General features: G+C 35.9%; 1 protein-coding gene across 3 annotated transcripts in view; it reads right to left on the bottom strand.

Moving 5' to 3' along the window:
• The window catches only part of UHRF2 (ubiquitin like with PHD and ring finger domains 2), a 74549-nt gene that overhangs the window by 40529 nt on the left and 15878 nt on the right, over positions 1 to 18142 (bottom strand). For all 3 annotated transcript variants that reach the window (XR_004043718.2, XR_009564328.1, XM_030877151.3), the window contains exon 4: positions 437 to 655. Coding sequence is in view for 1 of the 3 variants with exons in the window: in XM_030877151.3 (XP_030733011.1) it covers positions 437 to 655 (219 nt within the window). In the remaining 2 variants the exon portion in view is untranslated. The remainder of the gene's footprint in view (positions 1 to 436; positions 656 to 18142) is intronic.

Here is an 18142-nt window from a genome sequence, read left to right as displayed (position 1 = left end):
TGTTTTAAGTTCTTAAATTACTATAAAAGAAAATTTTTGCTACCTTGCAAGTCCAGCAGACAGCTGCCTAGGTAGACATTCACTGGTGTTGTATCAACATAGATCCTCATAGCAACCATAGCTATTGAAATGCTTTTGTATATTATTGGTTTAACCTAGGAGAATCCTGTGGGGTAGGCAAGAATTTCTCTAATAAGATATTCAATTATTTCCAAGGTGCTTTCAAATAATACCTCCAGCCTTAAAGTAGCAATGGAGATTTAAGGGCCATTCTTAATAAAAAATTCTCAAGAATTTATTAAGTTTTCTTCTATGGAAATTTCCATCTTTCATAGATTCCATCTTTTTTTTTTCTTTTTACTAAAGAACGTGTGCTTAATACCTAAAAATTACACTCAATTCAGTAATTAAATAGCATCAGTGAAGAGAATCTTACCCCAAGAAAACAGTCACACGAAGTTCCTTTTTGGTCCTTGAGATCGTCTTCAGTGTGGTAATTTCTGCATCAAACCAAAATCCTCTATTACTAGGACTTTCTACATTGTAATTAACCATGACCACATCACCGACATTTAGTTCATTCCATTTCAAAGTGGTTCTAGCTCGTGGTCGAAGATCCTTGACATTTATTTCTACAGTACCACTTTCCGGATATCTGAGAATAGAGAAAAAAGAATCACAGAACACTGCTTATGATTATCACCAAGGAAGACTAAAATTATATGCAACATGTATAAAAACCTAATCATATTATTCTTAATGGCACTTAAAGTAAGTGATATTTATTCCTGATTTTAACTGCCAGAATAAACGAGTCTTGCTAAAATCTTAGTAAGTCATTCTTTGCTAGCTTAGGGATGGTGGTGGTGATAGGGAATAAAGAGTAGGGTAAGTAAAAAACCCAAGTTCTTCTTTTCCACATTTTCTTAACCCATGTTTAAAAATTACTTTAATAAGACTAGATGCTGACCTCCTCCTGAACTTGGAACCAGTTCATCAAGTTCTGCAATTTGCTTTACGCATAATAAGAACATAAACCTAGTACATTTTCAATGGCCTCCATTTTTCCAGAAAGAGAAAGATAAGATTTCAGTTCTTACATGTAGCTAGCTGCCTAGTAATGGCAAAATGAAAAAACAAGAGCAAAAAATCCTGGAATTTTGTATGTATCAGAAAGTAGAACCATGTGAAAAATCTAGCAGAATCTTGATCTTACTTGAATTTCTAAATGTAAACTTAACAAACCTAAACCTGACCCAAACTTAAAGCTTTACAAGGTTCCTCACTTTTTGGCCTAACATCTGGTATCCATAGGCCCAAAACAGCAATGTAACAGTCCACAATGGTTTCTATAAAATTAAGATCTGTTGCCTTTATGTATTGCTTGCTAGAAGAAATGAGTAATATCTGGTTCCTGCTCTTGGAAAACTCAATCTACTGGGAAAGGCCAAACTACTATAGCAGTGGTTCTCAAACCGGTGGTTCCATCTGTGAACATGCTATAAATGCAGACTCTTAGGCTCCACTTCTGATCTGACTCAGAAACGCCGGGAGTGAGGCCCAGTGATCTATTTTCACAAATCTTCTCAGAAATTCTCAAGCATACTCAAGTTTGATAAGCTACTGTGCTGCAGAAACACAAGAATAGTTAAATATCGTACGGTTCTGTGACAGCATTAACAATGTAGAAAACTAAGGGAAGAAACCATTAACCTTTAACCAACTGAGTGGCCTACTCAAAATTAAAGTGGGCCTGAAGTTGGAAGCAGCTCTAGCAGCTAGCCTTGGCTCTTCCAAATCAAACAAGTACTATACAGGCCTAGGACCCTCACAGTATATCTAACTCATTTATAATAAATGGATATTAACCCTGGGTAGAATTTTAATCAAGTTTCTTCAACTTTTAGTTAATTGGGGAAAGAAAATTCTCAGGATTAGCAAGCGGCCTCAGAAACGATCTGGTCCATTTACCCTCTCAGTACTATAATTCCCCTTTACCACAAGCCTCCCAAATAACCATGCAACCTCTGCTCGGATGGTAAGTGATGAGAGGCCAGCTTTAACCCTAAGAAAAACCATTCTGTCTTCACATAGCTCTGACATAGGAAAGAAAATATACTTGATACTGGATCAAAGATAAACACAGAATGAGTTCCATAGCTTAAGTGCCATGAAGAAATCTATATACTCTCTCCACGAAAGACCTAATCCTTGACAGTCTAAGTCTGTCACCCTGCCCTCCTCTATCTTCTAAGTATAAAACATTTCAAGTGAATTTCCTTCAACTTACATAAGGTTTTGAATCCTTTATCATACTGGTCTCTTCACTCAAAATATGTTCTATTTTCAACCTGCCTGGGTTTAAATTCCATTTTAGCTTCCTACTACCGTGTATCCTTGGGAAAGTTACTAAACTTCGCTGTTTTACATGTGTTTAGTTTACATATGACTACCTCTCATGTGTAAAACGTACCTAATGGTAACTACCTCATATGGCTGTTCTGAGAACTAAAATGGAGAAGACTTGTAACTAGGTATTTTAGGGCTTTTCTAAATCTAAAGTTGTGAATTTGTTTCCTGACTAAATATTCTTAAGTCCATAAAGGATAGAAAACTATTTTTTTAGATGAGATCCTTTTCTCAGCTGTATTGTGATTTTTACATCATGACATTATCATATATCCCTGTATGATTAACACAGTAAAAAAGCGTATTTCACTGGTAAAAAGCTCTCCATTTACCTATGATTGCCAAAATTAGATACCATGAATGGAAATATTTGTAACAAACTTTTAAAATCATGTTTATTGGAGATGAGTTAAAATAAATCATTGCCTACATCAGAGCAAAGGAATTTAAGCTGTTTGCCCTGAAACTAAGTATGATTTCAGAATTAAAGAATTAGAACATATGAATACATCATCTTTATGTATACAGTAAGTGTGTAAAAGTCATGAAAGTGAAGTATACTTTTTCTAATGCTACCCAGAGATGATGTCAGTTGCTGTATAAAAAGATATAGAAGGGACCCAAAAACTACTTTTACCAAAGTCAAGAACACGCCCAGACTCAAATATCACTATTATTCTTTTCTTGGGCATCTTCATCTACACATATCTTAACATCACATAGAGTGATGACTCAGAAGCTCTGTTCTAACCCAAAATTCTCTCTTCAGATTCACATATCCAACTACATCTCTAACACGTATGCCTCAGGAGCACCTCAAATTTAAGAAATTCCCCCATCCCATAATCTGCTGATGCTCAATATTCTCTAAATTTTCATACTCCCAGAAACTGGAGTTATCCCCAATTCCTCCATCCAGTTACTAAGTCCTCCTTATGCTATATACTGTTAACACTTATTTAATGGAACTGTACCCTTAGTGAAGGCCTGCATTTCTCTGAGACTACTGTCAAGGCTAACACAACTCCCTGTCTTTAGGATTACACCTTAGACTTCATTATACTTTTGCCAAAGATTCTAAAACACAGGTCTGCTTAAAACATTTTGTGACACCTGATAACAATTTGTTCATAGGCTGTGGGAAAACAGGCATTCTTACATTGCTGATAGGAATACAAAGTGGTACTGTCTCCTTGTAGAGGGGAATTTGGCAATACACAGCAAAATTGCCTATATATTTACCTTTTGATCCAGGAATTCCACTTCTAGGAATGTATCCCAAACGTTAAGTGACATAAAACCCCAGGAAAAGACACATACACAAGGCTATTTATAGCTGCACTATCTGTAACAGCAAGACTAGAAATAATCAAATGTCCATAATAGGAAACTACTTACTATATGATACAATTATATAATGGAATATTATTCTCCTGTAAAAAGGAATATGACATCTGCTATGGAGAGACATTAACTAAAAAAAAGACCAAGATGCAAACAGCATTTATGTGTGCTTTCTACCTAATGAGTGTGTGTGGAAATATGTACTTGTACATGTACATATATGTGTGTAGTATGTATTTGTGAGTATACAAATAATCACACATACATAATTTTGAGACAGAAGGATAAACAAAAACTCATTTAGTTACTACAAAAAGAGGTAAGAAATAGGATAGAAGGAACCAAGATGGACACTTTTTCTTAATGTACTTGTTTTGAAGTTTTACCTATAGGATCGTTTAATGTTTCACTTGATTATAAAAACAGAATTTACAAAATGTGAGAAATCCCTAAAAACCAAAAGCAAAATTAAAAAAGTGGCTTAACTACTGAGAAATACCATTACAAATGACTTGAAAATACACTAACTATACATTATTAGTGGGGTTATATCCATTTACTAAGGACAAAGTAAAAAACATACCAACTTTTCACTAATCATATTGTTTGCAATATTGGTACTGTTAGTCTGAAACCATCATATGAGTAGAATAAAACAAGTCAGTGGTGACATTAATAGAAACCGTGATTTTCAAGGTACGAGAAAAAATAAGAGATTAAGGATATTAAATGATAATCCCTCAACTCTTAAATTAATTGGAAATATCAATACAAACATTTCCTAGCTGTTTCCAATGTTATGACCTAGAAACATGATCAAAACAAGTATCAATGAACAGCTGACTATACGCTCTTACAAAAAGAACTAGGGCTCCTTAAAGAAATGGCTGAATCCAGGCCTGGGCAGGAAATAGAAGAGCTTGGGACTTCCTATTGTACCTGAATGCAAAGAAACCCTCATTATGTCAGGTTCAACCTGAAGGAGCCTCCACAGGCCAGAGACGAGACAATCTGGGCACCAAAAAGAACTGAGTTAGAGTAAAACAAGTATTAAAATCCATTAGTTCATAATGAGACTTAGTAAAAATCTCACTGACCAACCTCTGGAGGATGCTAGGGAATTTATTCATTCTGAACACTGAAAAAGTTCAAGAATCAATAGTTTATCCTACCTTTTGTATATAACCAACTGCTTGTTGAGGAATGCTCCTTATGAAAAAATTATAGCTAATAAATGAAGGAGAGAATGAGGTATCACTATTTTTACTACATTTCATAAAATAGTGGCTGTAGGTAAAGATTAATGGTTACTAAAACTAGCAAAAGCTGGCAGCAAATTTCACAATGGATGTATCAGGCAGACAACACCCAAATCTTACAACAAAAAAAGAAAGAAGCAGGTATTATGTGCCTCCCAATGCCATGTAATAGGTAAATAAATACCATCTCTAAACTAGTTTTAACAAATAATGAAATTTAAAACAATCAAGCCTCTAAGTACAGTCGTCCCTCCATACTCATGGGTTCTGCATCCAGAGTCAACCAACCACTGACTGAAAATATTCAGAAAAAAATTCCAGAAAGTTCCAAAAGGCAGTTCAATTTGCCAAGCTCAAGCAACTATTTATATAGCATTTACATTGTATTAGGTATTATAAGTAATCTGACATGATTTAAAGTATACAAGAGGATATGCATAGGTTATATGCAAATATGCCATTTTATATAAGGGACTTGAGCGTCCATGGATTTTGGTATGCGTGGAGGTCCTGGAACCAATCCCCCATGGATACCAAGGGAAGACTGTATAAACTTTCAGGAAACTAACAGTAACAGAGGAACATGTTAAATACCACTACAGAAATGTAATCAGTAAAGTTCAGACTGTGGGAAAACTGAATAAACTGTCACTTGTACAAATAAATAGCAAGGAAGAAAGAATAGGGGAAACCTGTAGGTTGAGACTTAACCTATCAACTGCATGCAATGGGTGGATCTTAATCTTGATCCTTATCTGTAAATCCCAAGTATATTTTTAAAAAATAAGTCAGTCTGAACATTGACTGGTTATTTGACTTTAAGGAATTATTGTAAATTTCGTGTGGATTTTTTTTTTAATGCTTTAGGGTCCCCATCCCAGGATCAGTGACTCATTCTCACAGGAGAGCACATAGTTCTTCCCATGGCTATGATTTACTACAATGAAAGGATACAAAGCAAATTCAGCAAAGGAAAAAGGCACATGGAATCAAGTCTAGAGGAAACCAGGTGCAAGCTCAAGGAGTCCGCTCCCAGGAGTCACACAAAATGTGCTTAATATGTCCAGAATACGACAACATGTGTGTAATGTTACTACCAGGGGTATACAGTGAAGAATGCTCAAGATTTTTATTAGGGATTCATCACATCAGCACTCAATGTCTAGCACATACCAAAATTCCAGACTCCCAGAAGCAGGTGTTCGGCATAAATAATATATTTTTTTGCAGAGTTTGTGCAGAGTGAACCATTTTTATCAAGGAATGATGAGAATCCTCCTGAAAGTTAAGTTCCCCAACACCAGCCAAAGGTCAACCACACACAGACCTTTTAAAGAGTAGTAAATCAGGCTTCCCTGGTGGCGCAGTGGTTGAGAGTCCACCTGCCGATGCAGGGGACACGGGTTCGTGTCCCGGTCCAGGAAGATCCCACATGCCGCGGACCGGCTCAGCCCGTGAGCCATGGCCGTTGAGCCTGCGCGTCCGGAGCCTGTGCTCCGCAACGGGAGAGGCCACAACAGTGAGAGGCCCACATACCGCAAAAAACAAACAAACAAACAAAAAACAAGAGTAGTAAATCTCTGGCCTGATGTTAGCTGTCTTCTGCACACTTTAAAAAGAATCCTTTTAGAGTATTCAACTGAGAAAAAAGATGTCAAGATCAGGATGAACCTACGAAAAATAGAAAGAGTAGGACTAGGAAGCAATAGCCCTTAGACCACGATGCTGTCTTTCACTTTGAAAGGAGAGGAAACGAGGGTTGAGAAAGAGAAACATGAGAGTGTGATACAAACAAAATCTTTGCCAATCCAATCGTGAGCTCTGGAGCAATGTTGGGCATAATTGCCAGGCCCTAGAACTGCTGCCACACTTAGTCACCAGCTGGAGGATGCCAAGAAAGAGTGTGGCTTTGGCTCAAACACTGTCACAGATATCAAAAGTGCTGTGGCTAAAAGTTATCAGTTAACTGCATTCATTCCTTGCAGGTCAGCAAGTTCTGTCTTGAAGATCTGAGCACTGTGCCCACCACAACTGCTAAGGCTATTTCTGGTTGAAAAAACTTAAGATTTGGGACTTGCTTCAAAATAATCCAGTGGTGGTGCTTGGGGATGCTGGTACGGATTAAACAAGATTGGCCAGGAGTTCATAATGATTGAAGCTAGGTGATGAGTTCTTTCTCTCAACCTCTGCATAAGTTTAAAGATTTCTACAATAAAAAATAAAATGCTCTGCGCTTCAAGTTAAAATCCAAACAAAAGGCTCTTCCCACTTTTTGAAGTTTTCCCACAAGAGTACAAAACTCTAAGTTAACATTCAAGGCTTACAGTGAGGACACGCAGCCTCCTGCCCCAGTCCACCACACTGATTTCTATTCCCCCAATGCAACTGTTTAACTTTTAGCTATTTCTTTTATTTTCCAGCATATTTTAAAGTAACATGCTTACACATTGCTTTTTACTTCAAACTGTTATTCTACCCATCCCTGATGTACAGCTCATTTGCCTCTATCTCTTCTTCCTTATAATTACTAACACAAGGCACTGCTCTAAGTGTTAACGTATTTACCTCTTAGGATAGAGGGAGGCACTATTCTATCCCCATTTTACAGATATGGCACAGAAGTTAACTTACTTGGACAGGAGTAAGAAGCAGAGACATGACTCAAACTCTGATCACCTGGCTCTAGGACTTATAATCTTGCAGGGATTGACAAAATTTCTTGCTCTTAAGCATGTTATACAAACCAAGTTGTTCGTAAAAATCAGTATTTTTTACAATTTTTTTTTACATGTTGACTAAATAAGTGTTCATAGCTAACTAATGAAGTATGCTTTAATTATAAATCCTTTCCTTCACAACTTTGTTTTCTGTTGAGTACTTAACCCTTCTTTTTGGTTGCTACTTGCTTAATTTTCCATGTACATATTAATTATCCCCATTCTGCCACAGGTGTTAAAACTCTTCTACGTTCAGACATTTCAGGTACTCTACTCGTGTTCTGGGTTGCAAAACATCTTCTAGAGACCTCTGTCCTATTCTAATCTGGAAAACTTGCTCTTCAGGCTTAGACCTGTTCCACAGCTGTCATGCTGGGATCTCCTTTCATTACTTCCTGTGTTGAATCCTATTTCCTGAATACCGTTTTCCTCTTTCTTGATTTAAGCCTTGAGTGGGGTAGAAGTGATTAAAATGCTCTTTCATATAAATAAACCAATCCTCTTCTCCTCAGTTTTATTCCATATGCCTACGTCCAAAGTGCCTGGTAAATCCAAGGTCTGAACCTTCCAAAGGTTCTTCGATGTCAATTTACTTGCTTGTTGTTGGCTTATCCTTAGGTTTCAGCTTTTTCTGGCCTAAGTTACGCATCATTTACCCATTAGCTTCTTACCTTCCAAAATTTTGTTGCTTTCTCTTCTGTGTCTTACTTCTATCATATTTTTTGTCCTCGGGGGTTTACGCATTTATTCTTTTACTGTCTTCTAGGAGGGTGTAAGAAGGAGTGAAGACAAACATGCAACTTAATCTGCCATGTTTAACTTGAAATCTTTATTCACCTTTAGTTTCATTTCTTACTACTCACCACGTATCTCCTACACTCCAGCCATACTAATCTACCCTTAGGTAACCCTGTATTTTGTACCTCCTTATCCTTGGTATCCTGTGGCTCTCCTTCAGGAATACAGAAGTATCTTCTCTACCTTATAATCTCAGAACTTTACTCTAAAAGCTAGTTGTACATTTTTCTATCACAGAACTTAACACTACAAAATAGCAAGTTTTCATTGAGAAGCAGATACCACGTTCAAACTTTAGTGTGTTTGGGATATACCAGGCCTACAGATGTTTGGAAACATGCAACTCATTAAATAGAAAAATCTTTTGTATAACTAAAGCTCTTAATAAAATGTAATAAACTGTGACCACTGTGTTTTACGGTAGTTAAGTGGGAACAAAGAATTCTATACAGAGATAATAAGAAAAAGGCATTTTAAAGATTATGTTTTTGGATTTCTTAAAACGAAGAAACTTGTAGTTAGCTCCAGTTACTTATACAAGTACACAAGAGAAAGTCTTTTTAAGTATAGGCAGCCTCCAACACAGCATTCCCTGCCTCCCATGAAGTCTAATGTACGGCTGAAGATAACCACTGCAAATTCTACAAATTGGTCCAAGTGCTGACTTCTTCCAGCATTTGCACTGGTGAAAACTGCAGGAGACTGAAACATTTTGGGAAGTGTTAGAAGCTTGAAAAACTTCTAAAACAGGGCTCAAGATATCCCCAAAGACCGGAAGCAGAGAAGAAGGAACATACTGAAGCTGACTACACTGTGCCAAGAGCCAACATACAGCTATGGAAGGATAAGACTAGGGTCCTTTTTTCCTCTTATTCTACATGACCTTCTGTTCTTAGAACCTGAAGTCAAGGTATTACCCCAAATACAGGTATAAGTTTATTCTAGTTAGCTACTCTGCATCTTTGAGAATTTAGAAACACTTTGGTGTTATAAAGTCTACATTCTCAGATAAGCCTTAAATATCCTTAAGCTTGTTTTTCCCAGTAACATTTTCATTGCTCCAAATACTCTTTAGATGTCTTTTAGAGATATCCTTCAGAGTACATGCTTTTGATTATCCTGAACTATGTGACATTTTAGCAAAAACCAATTGTGTTTTCAATTAACAAATCATTGAGTAAAACCTGGGGAATTAAATTTCAGGGAAATTGATTAAGCACAATTTTTAAAACAGGTTTGTTATAAAATAGTAAAAGTACATTTCCTTAGGTGACTTGTAAGCTAACTAAGCATTTTAGAAGACTCAAACAGTATTAAGCAAAGCACTATCACTGAAACCGTCCTTCAAAACATGGCTTCCTGGTGTTAAAATGCTTAAATAAGGACAACATTCACCTGGAGGCATGTTCTAGTTTAGCAAATCTTTAATGTCATACTACATGCAAAAAGAAAGCATTTCTTAATCTAACAGATGACATTACTCAGTTTCACACCTTAAATGTAAAGCTTACTCACAGACAAAAATAACTTACTTAAAACTGCTTACAGTAGGACTTTACATATTACATGGAAATATATCTCACTTGTACAACATGTTAACAATGGTGTATAACTGTTTTAATAGAGGAAACAATGTAATCAGGTTAAAAGATACCTATGCCAAAGATAAATTATTTAAGAGTACTTACCAAAATAACCTGGCTTTATTAATAAATGAAAAGCAGAAAATTTGACTATTATTACTGGATACTTTTCAAGGTTATTAGGGGAAAAAAAGAACATGGTCAAGTAGGTATTTACAGATGAGGAAATTAAAGCTGAATGAGTTCAAAGAAAACAAAGCAAAAAACTCAACCAAAGACCTAGAATTCAAAGCAAATTCTGATTCTAATGACTAAAACTATACAGCCTATAAGAGAACCAATGCTCTGTATACTTAATAGGCTCCTGGCTGCTTTCTGAAAAGCGGATTCCTGGGCTCTACCCCAGGCCCACCCAATGCAGGGAGTGGGGGTGGGATCTGGTATCCCCCAGTAATCTGCATTATAAATACCGTACCTGGGTGAATCAGCAGTGTTGCTGACCATCGTTTTGAGAAACACTGATGTAAAGGAATGATGTATAAATTTGAAAAGGTGACATCAACTGATAATCTGTAGTCATTTTAACTGATACCTGTAGTCATTTTTCTAAGCACCAAGTGATCTTTTAACACAAGAGAAGAGCAACAATAAAGTCAAAGATCTAACTTCTTCTGCCCTCCTTTTGATTATCATCCATTTAGAACACTGCAAGTCATAGAAAGAGGAAATATTCTAAGTCTTTGGCAAACATGTCAGTAACAACCAAAAAACAATGGGGGAGACTGGTCACTGCACCAGGGTTCTGAAACTAAACCTCTCATTTATAGCTCCCTACTCAAGATCAACATGACACTCTGATCTGATTTTTTTAAATCTTATTCCTTTTCTCCCATGAAAACCCAGACATCATTAAAACATTTTTGGGATTCCTTTAGAAATAGATCACATCAATACATTCAAGAAAATCAGTTTTGTTACTTTATAGAACAGCAACTTTTTTTTTTTTTTTTTATTCTTATTTATTTATTTTTGGCTCAGTAGTTGTGGCATGTGGGCTTAGTCGCTCCACAGCATGTGGGATCTTCCCGGACCAGGGCTCAAACCCATGTCCCCAGCGTTCGCAGGCGGAGTCTTAACCACTGCGCCATCAGGGAAGCCCTAGAACAGCAACTTTTATCTAAAAATACCACTTGATTTTTTTCAGAATTGGCTCACTGACTTCTATTTGCAGTAGCCATAATTAAGAATACTCAAAAGCATGCACCACAAGCTTAGAATAGCTCAAAAAATCTTAAGAGAATGCTGGCAGCAATGACAACATTATCCTAAGACGTTCGCCAGAAGAGCTTTTAATTGTAGCCTAGCGTAAGTTACCCTCCAAGTTCTAAGTGATGCTATGACATTTCCATTTGATCTCAATCTCGTGGTAGAACCTTGACACGCTGTTAAAAGCAGCAGTTTAACCTATTTGGTTTAAAAATCCTTTGAATACTAGCGAGCTATGCATTTTCCTTACAGAAAAAGGCACACAGGTGTTTACTGATTTAAGGTTTCTGTTCTGTGACAGATAACTGGAGAGAATGATAGAAATTTTTTAAATATGCAAACATAACTGCTTTATAATATTTTATATATACTTATTTATACATTAAGGTATTTTATAAGCATGCTTCTCTCAAAATGAGAGGTAGTATGGTAGAGTGGTTCTAAGTATGTGCTCTTCTGAATCTCAGTCTACCACTTATCACCTATTCAATACTAGGTATATTAACTTCTCTAAGTCTCAGTTATTCCCTCTTTACACTTAGAAAAGTATCCACTTCATTGATTGTTTAATGAGGATTACATGAGATAATCCAGGAAAAGTACTTGTATAGTGCCTGGCACATAGTGTTGTTTTAACAAGAGAATTATTGAACCATGCTTTAAAAAGGGTACTTCAGAATAATTTACTAAAAAGTCAAAACAAAAAGAGTTTGTTTCTGAGGTAAACTGACATTTCTATTTGAAATGTGAACAATATGGAGCATGAGAGATTATATAAGTAGTTTTCATGTCACTATGAAAACTCTCTCTCATGTTTAAAGATTTCAACTTTGCCTAGCCATAGACAATTCACTACGATATGATACAGAAATAAAATAACTTTCATAAGCATTTTCCCTCTTTAAATATATACTTCCTTGTTCAAACTACTATGTGTTTTCTAGCTTACATTTCTCTTTATAGAAATCAGCTCCAATTTATAAATCAAGGTCTCTAAATTAGAACACTAAATTTAATAAAGCAATTTAAAAAAGCAAGTCACTAACAAGACTAGTATTCCCAAATTCACCTTTTTAACTGACCTGTAAATGTACCTGTTGAATCCTTAGAAGAAGGTATATGGGGAGATTCTGAGATCTAGATTAACCCTAAGTCCAATTCAGAAGGCTTGTCTTAGAACGACTGACTTGATGCATTTAAGAGTCTAATTCAAAGGAAAGCCAGAACTAGATCTCAGAATATTCAACTACTACAGAGTATTTTCCCCCACTCAAGAATTTACCAATACTTAACGGTTGATGGAGCAGACAGAAGAAATAAAGAATACTTTTTAAACAGTGGTTCTGGAGCTAATTCTGCAAATACTACTCCCATGTTAACCTTTCCTTTTATATGGTCTGGGTTGGAGTTTGAGTTCTTAAGAGCAAGTACAAGTTTGGGGAATTCAGAGAAATTATCAAGTCAAAAGAAACATTATGTGAATGATAATATACTAAAATTGCCACAAAACTTAAAACAGAATATTTCAATTGGTTAAAAAGGAAAAAAAAGAATGTACCAATACATCATAAAAGATAAATTCTCCACAAACACATGATGGATACTGCTTTCTATGTTAGCCAAGGTACAGATAAAGACTGCATAGTGGAAAATGGTCCCTCATTTAAATGATACAGATCATTTAGCTGGAATGAAATATAATTTCTTTTAGAAAAAGACTTAACTAATCCTTTATGTATATGGAAACGAAATGGAAAAATCAACAAGCCATAAGCCACCTATACAGGTAATAAAATAAAGATGAATACTCAGATTCCTCAGGTATTGTATATCATCTCCAGCCTTTAATGTATTTACTATGTTTAAATTGTCATATCAACCCCTTTCCCCCATATTGGTTCTTAGTAGCAACTGATAAGGCTGTACAAAAGGCAATCAGTGAGTGGTTCTTAAACTTGAGTATACATATTAACCACCCAGAGGACTTATTAAAACACAGACTGCAAGGCCACCTTCAGACAGCGATTCATTACATCTGTAGTAAGTACAAGAACTTGGATTTCTAACAAGTAATGTTGATGTTCCTGGACAGGACTATACTTTGAGAACCGCTAGTCTAAGGCAGTGGTTCTCAACCATGGCTACACATTAGAATCACAGAGGAATTTTTGAGACAGCAATCCCCTGAGGTCCCAAAGATCAATCATACAAGAAGTTATGGAGGTGGGTCCTAGGCACTGATATTTTTAAAGCTTCCTAGACAACTAATGTGTAGCTAGGGTTGAGAACCGCTAGTCTAATTAAGAGGAATCTAAACCAAATCCACTAAGAACAGATGTTTCTTAATACAGAAGCAGGGTAAGGAATTAAGCCTTTATCTGTTGATAAAGCAGCCAAATGATGAGTAAAGATTAAATTCAGTAGTGTGGCCTCCGTTGCTTACATACCCAGGGTTTAACTCAAAGTTGTATGAGTGCTGTCTGCTTTAAAACCCAGGCCAAGTCTAAAGCAAGTCTTTAGGTCATACAAAATGGTTGACCTTTGAAGTTATGTAGGCTATTACCAATTACATGTACCATGTTTAAGGCAGAATGGCAATAATGCATATTGGTTAACCCTTAAGCTCTGGAGTCAGACAATTTAACAGATGTTACCTCTGGCAAGTTATGTAAGTAAGCCTTGGTCTCTTCATACGGAAGTTAATGTAACTAACATTATAGTTATTGTAAAGATTACATGAGCATTCATGTAAGAAGTTAGCTCAGAGTCTGGCACATGAGAGTTAATGTAATTAAATTGCTGTAAGCTATGCTATAGACATATTAACCTACCAGAAACACTAAGGCAATGATTCCCAGTCTACTTCCCTATAAGTCAAGATCATGGCTCATCACCACAATTAGCTTCAGGATCTCTACTCTCACAAGACTGTAGTCACAGATTTGTGAATTTAGATGTTCAGGACCCTTAAAATTTTTAAACCTTACGTAACTACAGAAAGTAACTAATGGGAATAAAGACATCTTTTAGAAAGCTATGGAAATATACAGTACAAGCTTACTATGAAATAAGGGAAAATTTGATGTTCTTTTTCTTTAATTGACCATTTAACCACTCCAAGGGTTTATAATTGCCTATATTACCTTGACATTTGCTCATTTCTGAATCCCCTTCCCTTTTGTTTTCTGCCCAAAATACCACTAAAAAACAAAAGTTTCAAGCAGGCATAGTCATTCTCCAATAAACACACTTTAGTGGTGTGATCATTTTGTGATGTATAGAAATATTGAATCACTATGCTGTACACCTGTAGCTAACATAATGTTGTAGGTTAATTATACCTCTTATACTATAGGATGGTTCTAATCAAAGTTTTGGTGAGGGTGTGGAGAAATTGGAACCCTCATACACAACTCATGGGAATGTAAAATGGTGCAGCCACTTTGGAAACAAGTCTGGTAGTTCTTCCCAAGGTTAAACATAACTGCCATACAACCCAGCAATCTTGCTGCCACATACATGCCAAAAAACTAAAACAAATGCCTACACAAAAAAAAAAGTACATGAAGGTTCCTAGCAGCAAAAAGTAGAAAACACCAGTGTCCATAAACTGATAAATAAACAGTGGTAATATGGAGCATTATTTGACAATAAAGGAATATGGTACTGATATAAGCTCCAACATGGATGAACCTTGAAACATTATGCTAAGTGAAAAAAGCCAGTCACAAAAGACCACATGTTATAGGATTCCACTTATATGCAATGTCCAGAATAGGTAAATCCAGAGTCAGAAGATTCCCGATTGCCTATGGCTGAGAGGGGTTGGGGGAAGGGCTGGTGGGGGTAGGGAAACAGGGAGTGACTGCTAATGGGTAAGGGGTTTGTGGAAGACCAAAATGTTCTAAATTAGATTGTGGTGACTGTTGCACAGTTCTGTTAATATACTAAAAAAAAACACTGAATTTTACACTTTAAATGGGCGAATTGAATGCTATGTGAATTATACCTTAATAAACTGCTTTTAAGAAGTTAAAACTTTACAGAAGATTTAAGAATCCGTTGGAATCTAAATCTCTAAAGTCTAGATTTAATATTTGTACTGCTAGCTCTTTCTCCCAAAGTACTTATTGGATTGGTTTAATTCTAAAAATACACAGCCCTTGCTAAGGCAAGGGTGATGACAGATGAATAGTACAGAATAGCCATCATGAAAAAACAAAACAGAACAAACCCACATATATGTTCTTTGTAGCAGGCACTTCGATGTTAACTCCACAATTTTGCTTTATATTATTTGAGTAGGAAGCTCTCAATTCAGTCTATATTCATCAAGGAATCTATAGAAAAGGGACCCCTGAAAACAGTAAAACTCTTAAACCTTAAAACATTTCAAACAGATCTCTTAACATAACCTGCTTTTTATGCACTCAGAATATTTATATCCATAATTTTGAGAGGAAAAATGGAATAAGGTTAGCAAACAAATGATTTCACTAAGATTCTAGAACAATGTCAACTACTAGATTTGGCTTTTGGGAGTGTTGTTTTGTGGAACACATCTACCTAATAAGTAACATTATAAATTTTAATACGTATCACTTCTCACAGATTAAAAATTGTTTTAACTCTGCTCTGACTGGAGTGGGGATTGAAGATGCAGAGTAGTATACCTACTTAATCTTGTTCTGAGACAGCAATGCTTTTAATGAAATTCATTTCAAAGACTGAGAATTCATTTAGCCTGGTTAATATATTAGGACCTGTAGGTCACTACAAAAGTAACCTTTGAACAGTGCCATTTTAAACTGACAAACACTGCAAATCCCAGAAGAATTCCTTGAACAGGTTCCTTGGTCCCATGTACAATACCTCTCTGCACTGGCTAAATGACAGGCTGTTCAAAACGCACTCGCACTGCTGCACTCAGAGTTTGGAGACAATTAAGCAGATTACTTTCAACTTTATGAGAAAAATGAAGTTAATTCATTGAGAGAAATGACAGATTTAGAATCATAAATGGAATGGGATGGCAGCCTGTATGTACTTAAAGTCTATTAAGTACAAAAAAATTGTCTGACAAATACTGTTTTGGAAGTAAAAATTAGAGTGATTGGATTAATGACCTCTAACTTTATTTCCCTTTGCAATGTAACATTTCTAGTAATTCCCCCTGTCTAAGGTTGAAGATAGCCAACGCTTGTTTTTGTCTCCTTCTCAGTGCAGACCATTCTCTATCTTTAGAGATTTGACTGGTAGGAAGTTTATGTTATCCTGAAACCTACCTTCTATGTTGTACAGAACTTTCACCCAGAGCTTTTAAAATATGAAAGCTATCTTGATCCCAGTCTTTTCAATGTAAATACTTAGTTCTTTTAGCTATTCTTCATGTTGATTTTACATTTTGACCTCTACTCGAAAGATGCACCATGTCCTGTTGGTATTATTCTTAAAGTACGAAGATGGAAAACAATATTCCAAGTAGAGAATAACCAGGCCAGTAAAACGGTAGCACCACCAGTCTTGTTCTAGATATCTTACTTCTAATAAAACATCCTACAGTGTAACTATTTGATAGCTACATTCTATTAACTAAGTTGGAGCTTACTACTCAATAAGAATCTATTACTACTGCTAAGCCATATACTCCACAATCTGTCTTCAATGCATCCTCCGTCCAAGAATGTGAGAACTTGTTTAATAAGTTATTGAAATTAACATGAACTTGACTATAGTTTTTAACTTTTCTGATAACCGTGACGAAAGAAACTTTAACAGGATTCTTTATCACATCCATATGGGATCATGATTTTTTCTAGATGCTTATAACAAGCCTTTTGTTATCTGGGACTCTTATCCAGAAACTCAACTATTTTATTTATTTCATACTTTACTCTGTATAGTCCTTTTCTCTTTTTGAAGATATGAATGACATTTACTAAGCTTCTGATATCTTACGTCTCAAAGAAAGTTCAGCTACCATATCTTTAAGTTGCCAACACTGAAACAATTCCATCATGTAAAATTATTTTGGACAGATAATTTTAGTCTTCTCATGCATGTTGGGTTTAGACCAACATTCATTCTAATCAAGACAAACTTCTTCATTAAAAAATAACCAAATAAACGCTAAGATACTGTGATTTATGTTCTAACATTGTACCAAACTCAGGTCTATCCCTTGGAAAGTCTTATTCCAAAACCAACTAAGAGCCCCTAAAACTGTAAAAAATTTAATAAGCCTTAGTTTTACTTAGTGTTTAAAGCTTCTTACCCTATTTCTACACTGTGCCATTCTATACAATTTTTCTTGGGGGGGGGCCAAATAATAACTCCTTTATTGGCCAGAATCAGGTCCCAGGTAGCAGGTTTCTGAGTTATTTCTTCTTTTCTCCAAGAAATAGAATAAAAACTTGAAGCAAATCAAGAACTCCACTTGTTGACAGCCGATATACAGATAGCTTAAATCCTCCACTCTTGCCTCTTTGCCATGGTATTCATAAACCCAGACACTGGTTACTATTAACACATCAACTCCAATCCCTTTCTATCCCAGGCTCGATTTACCAATATTGCCAGTCCTGGCCAATCCAAGATATTAATACCCATGCTAGTTGTTGCTTCTATTATCATCTACTATGGTAAAAAACAGTATGACTGCACATTTGAAATAAGCCACGTTGGCAAGTTAACTAAAACCATAAGAAGTATCAGAAAAGATGAAAGGGATCTACTTTTGACCCCTTTCCAGGTATCCTGGAAATCT

Source organism: Globicephala melas, chromosome 6, assembly GCF_963455315.2.
Source record: "Globicephala melas chromosome 6, mGloMel1.2, whole genome shotgun sequence".
Lineage (NCBI taxonomy): Eukaryota > Metazoa > Chordata > Mammalia > Artiodactyla > Delphinidae > Globicephala > Globicephala melas.
Note: the sequence above shows the minus strand (reverse complement) of the source record. Positions and strands in the feature narration are given on the sequence as shown.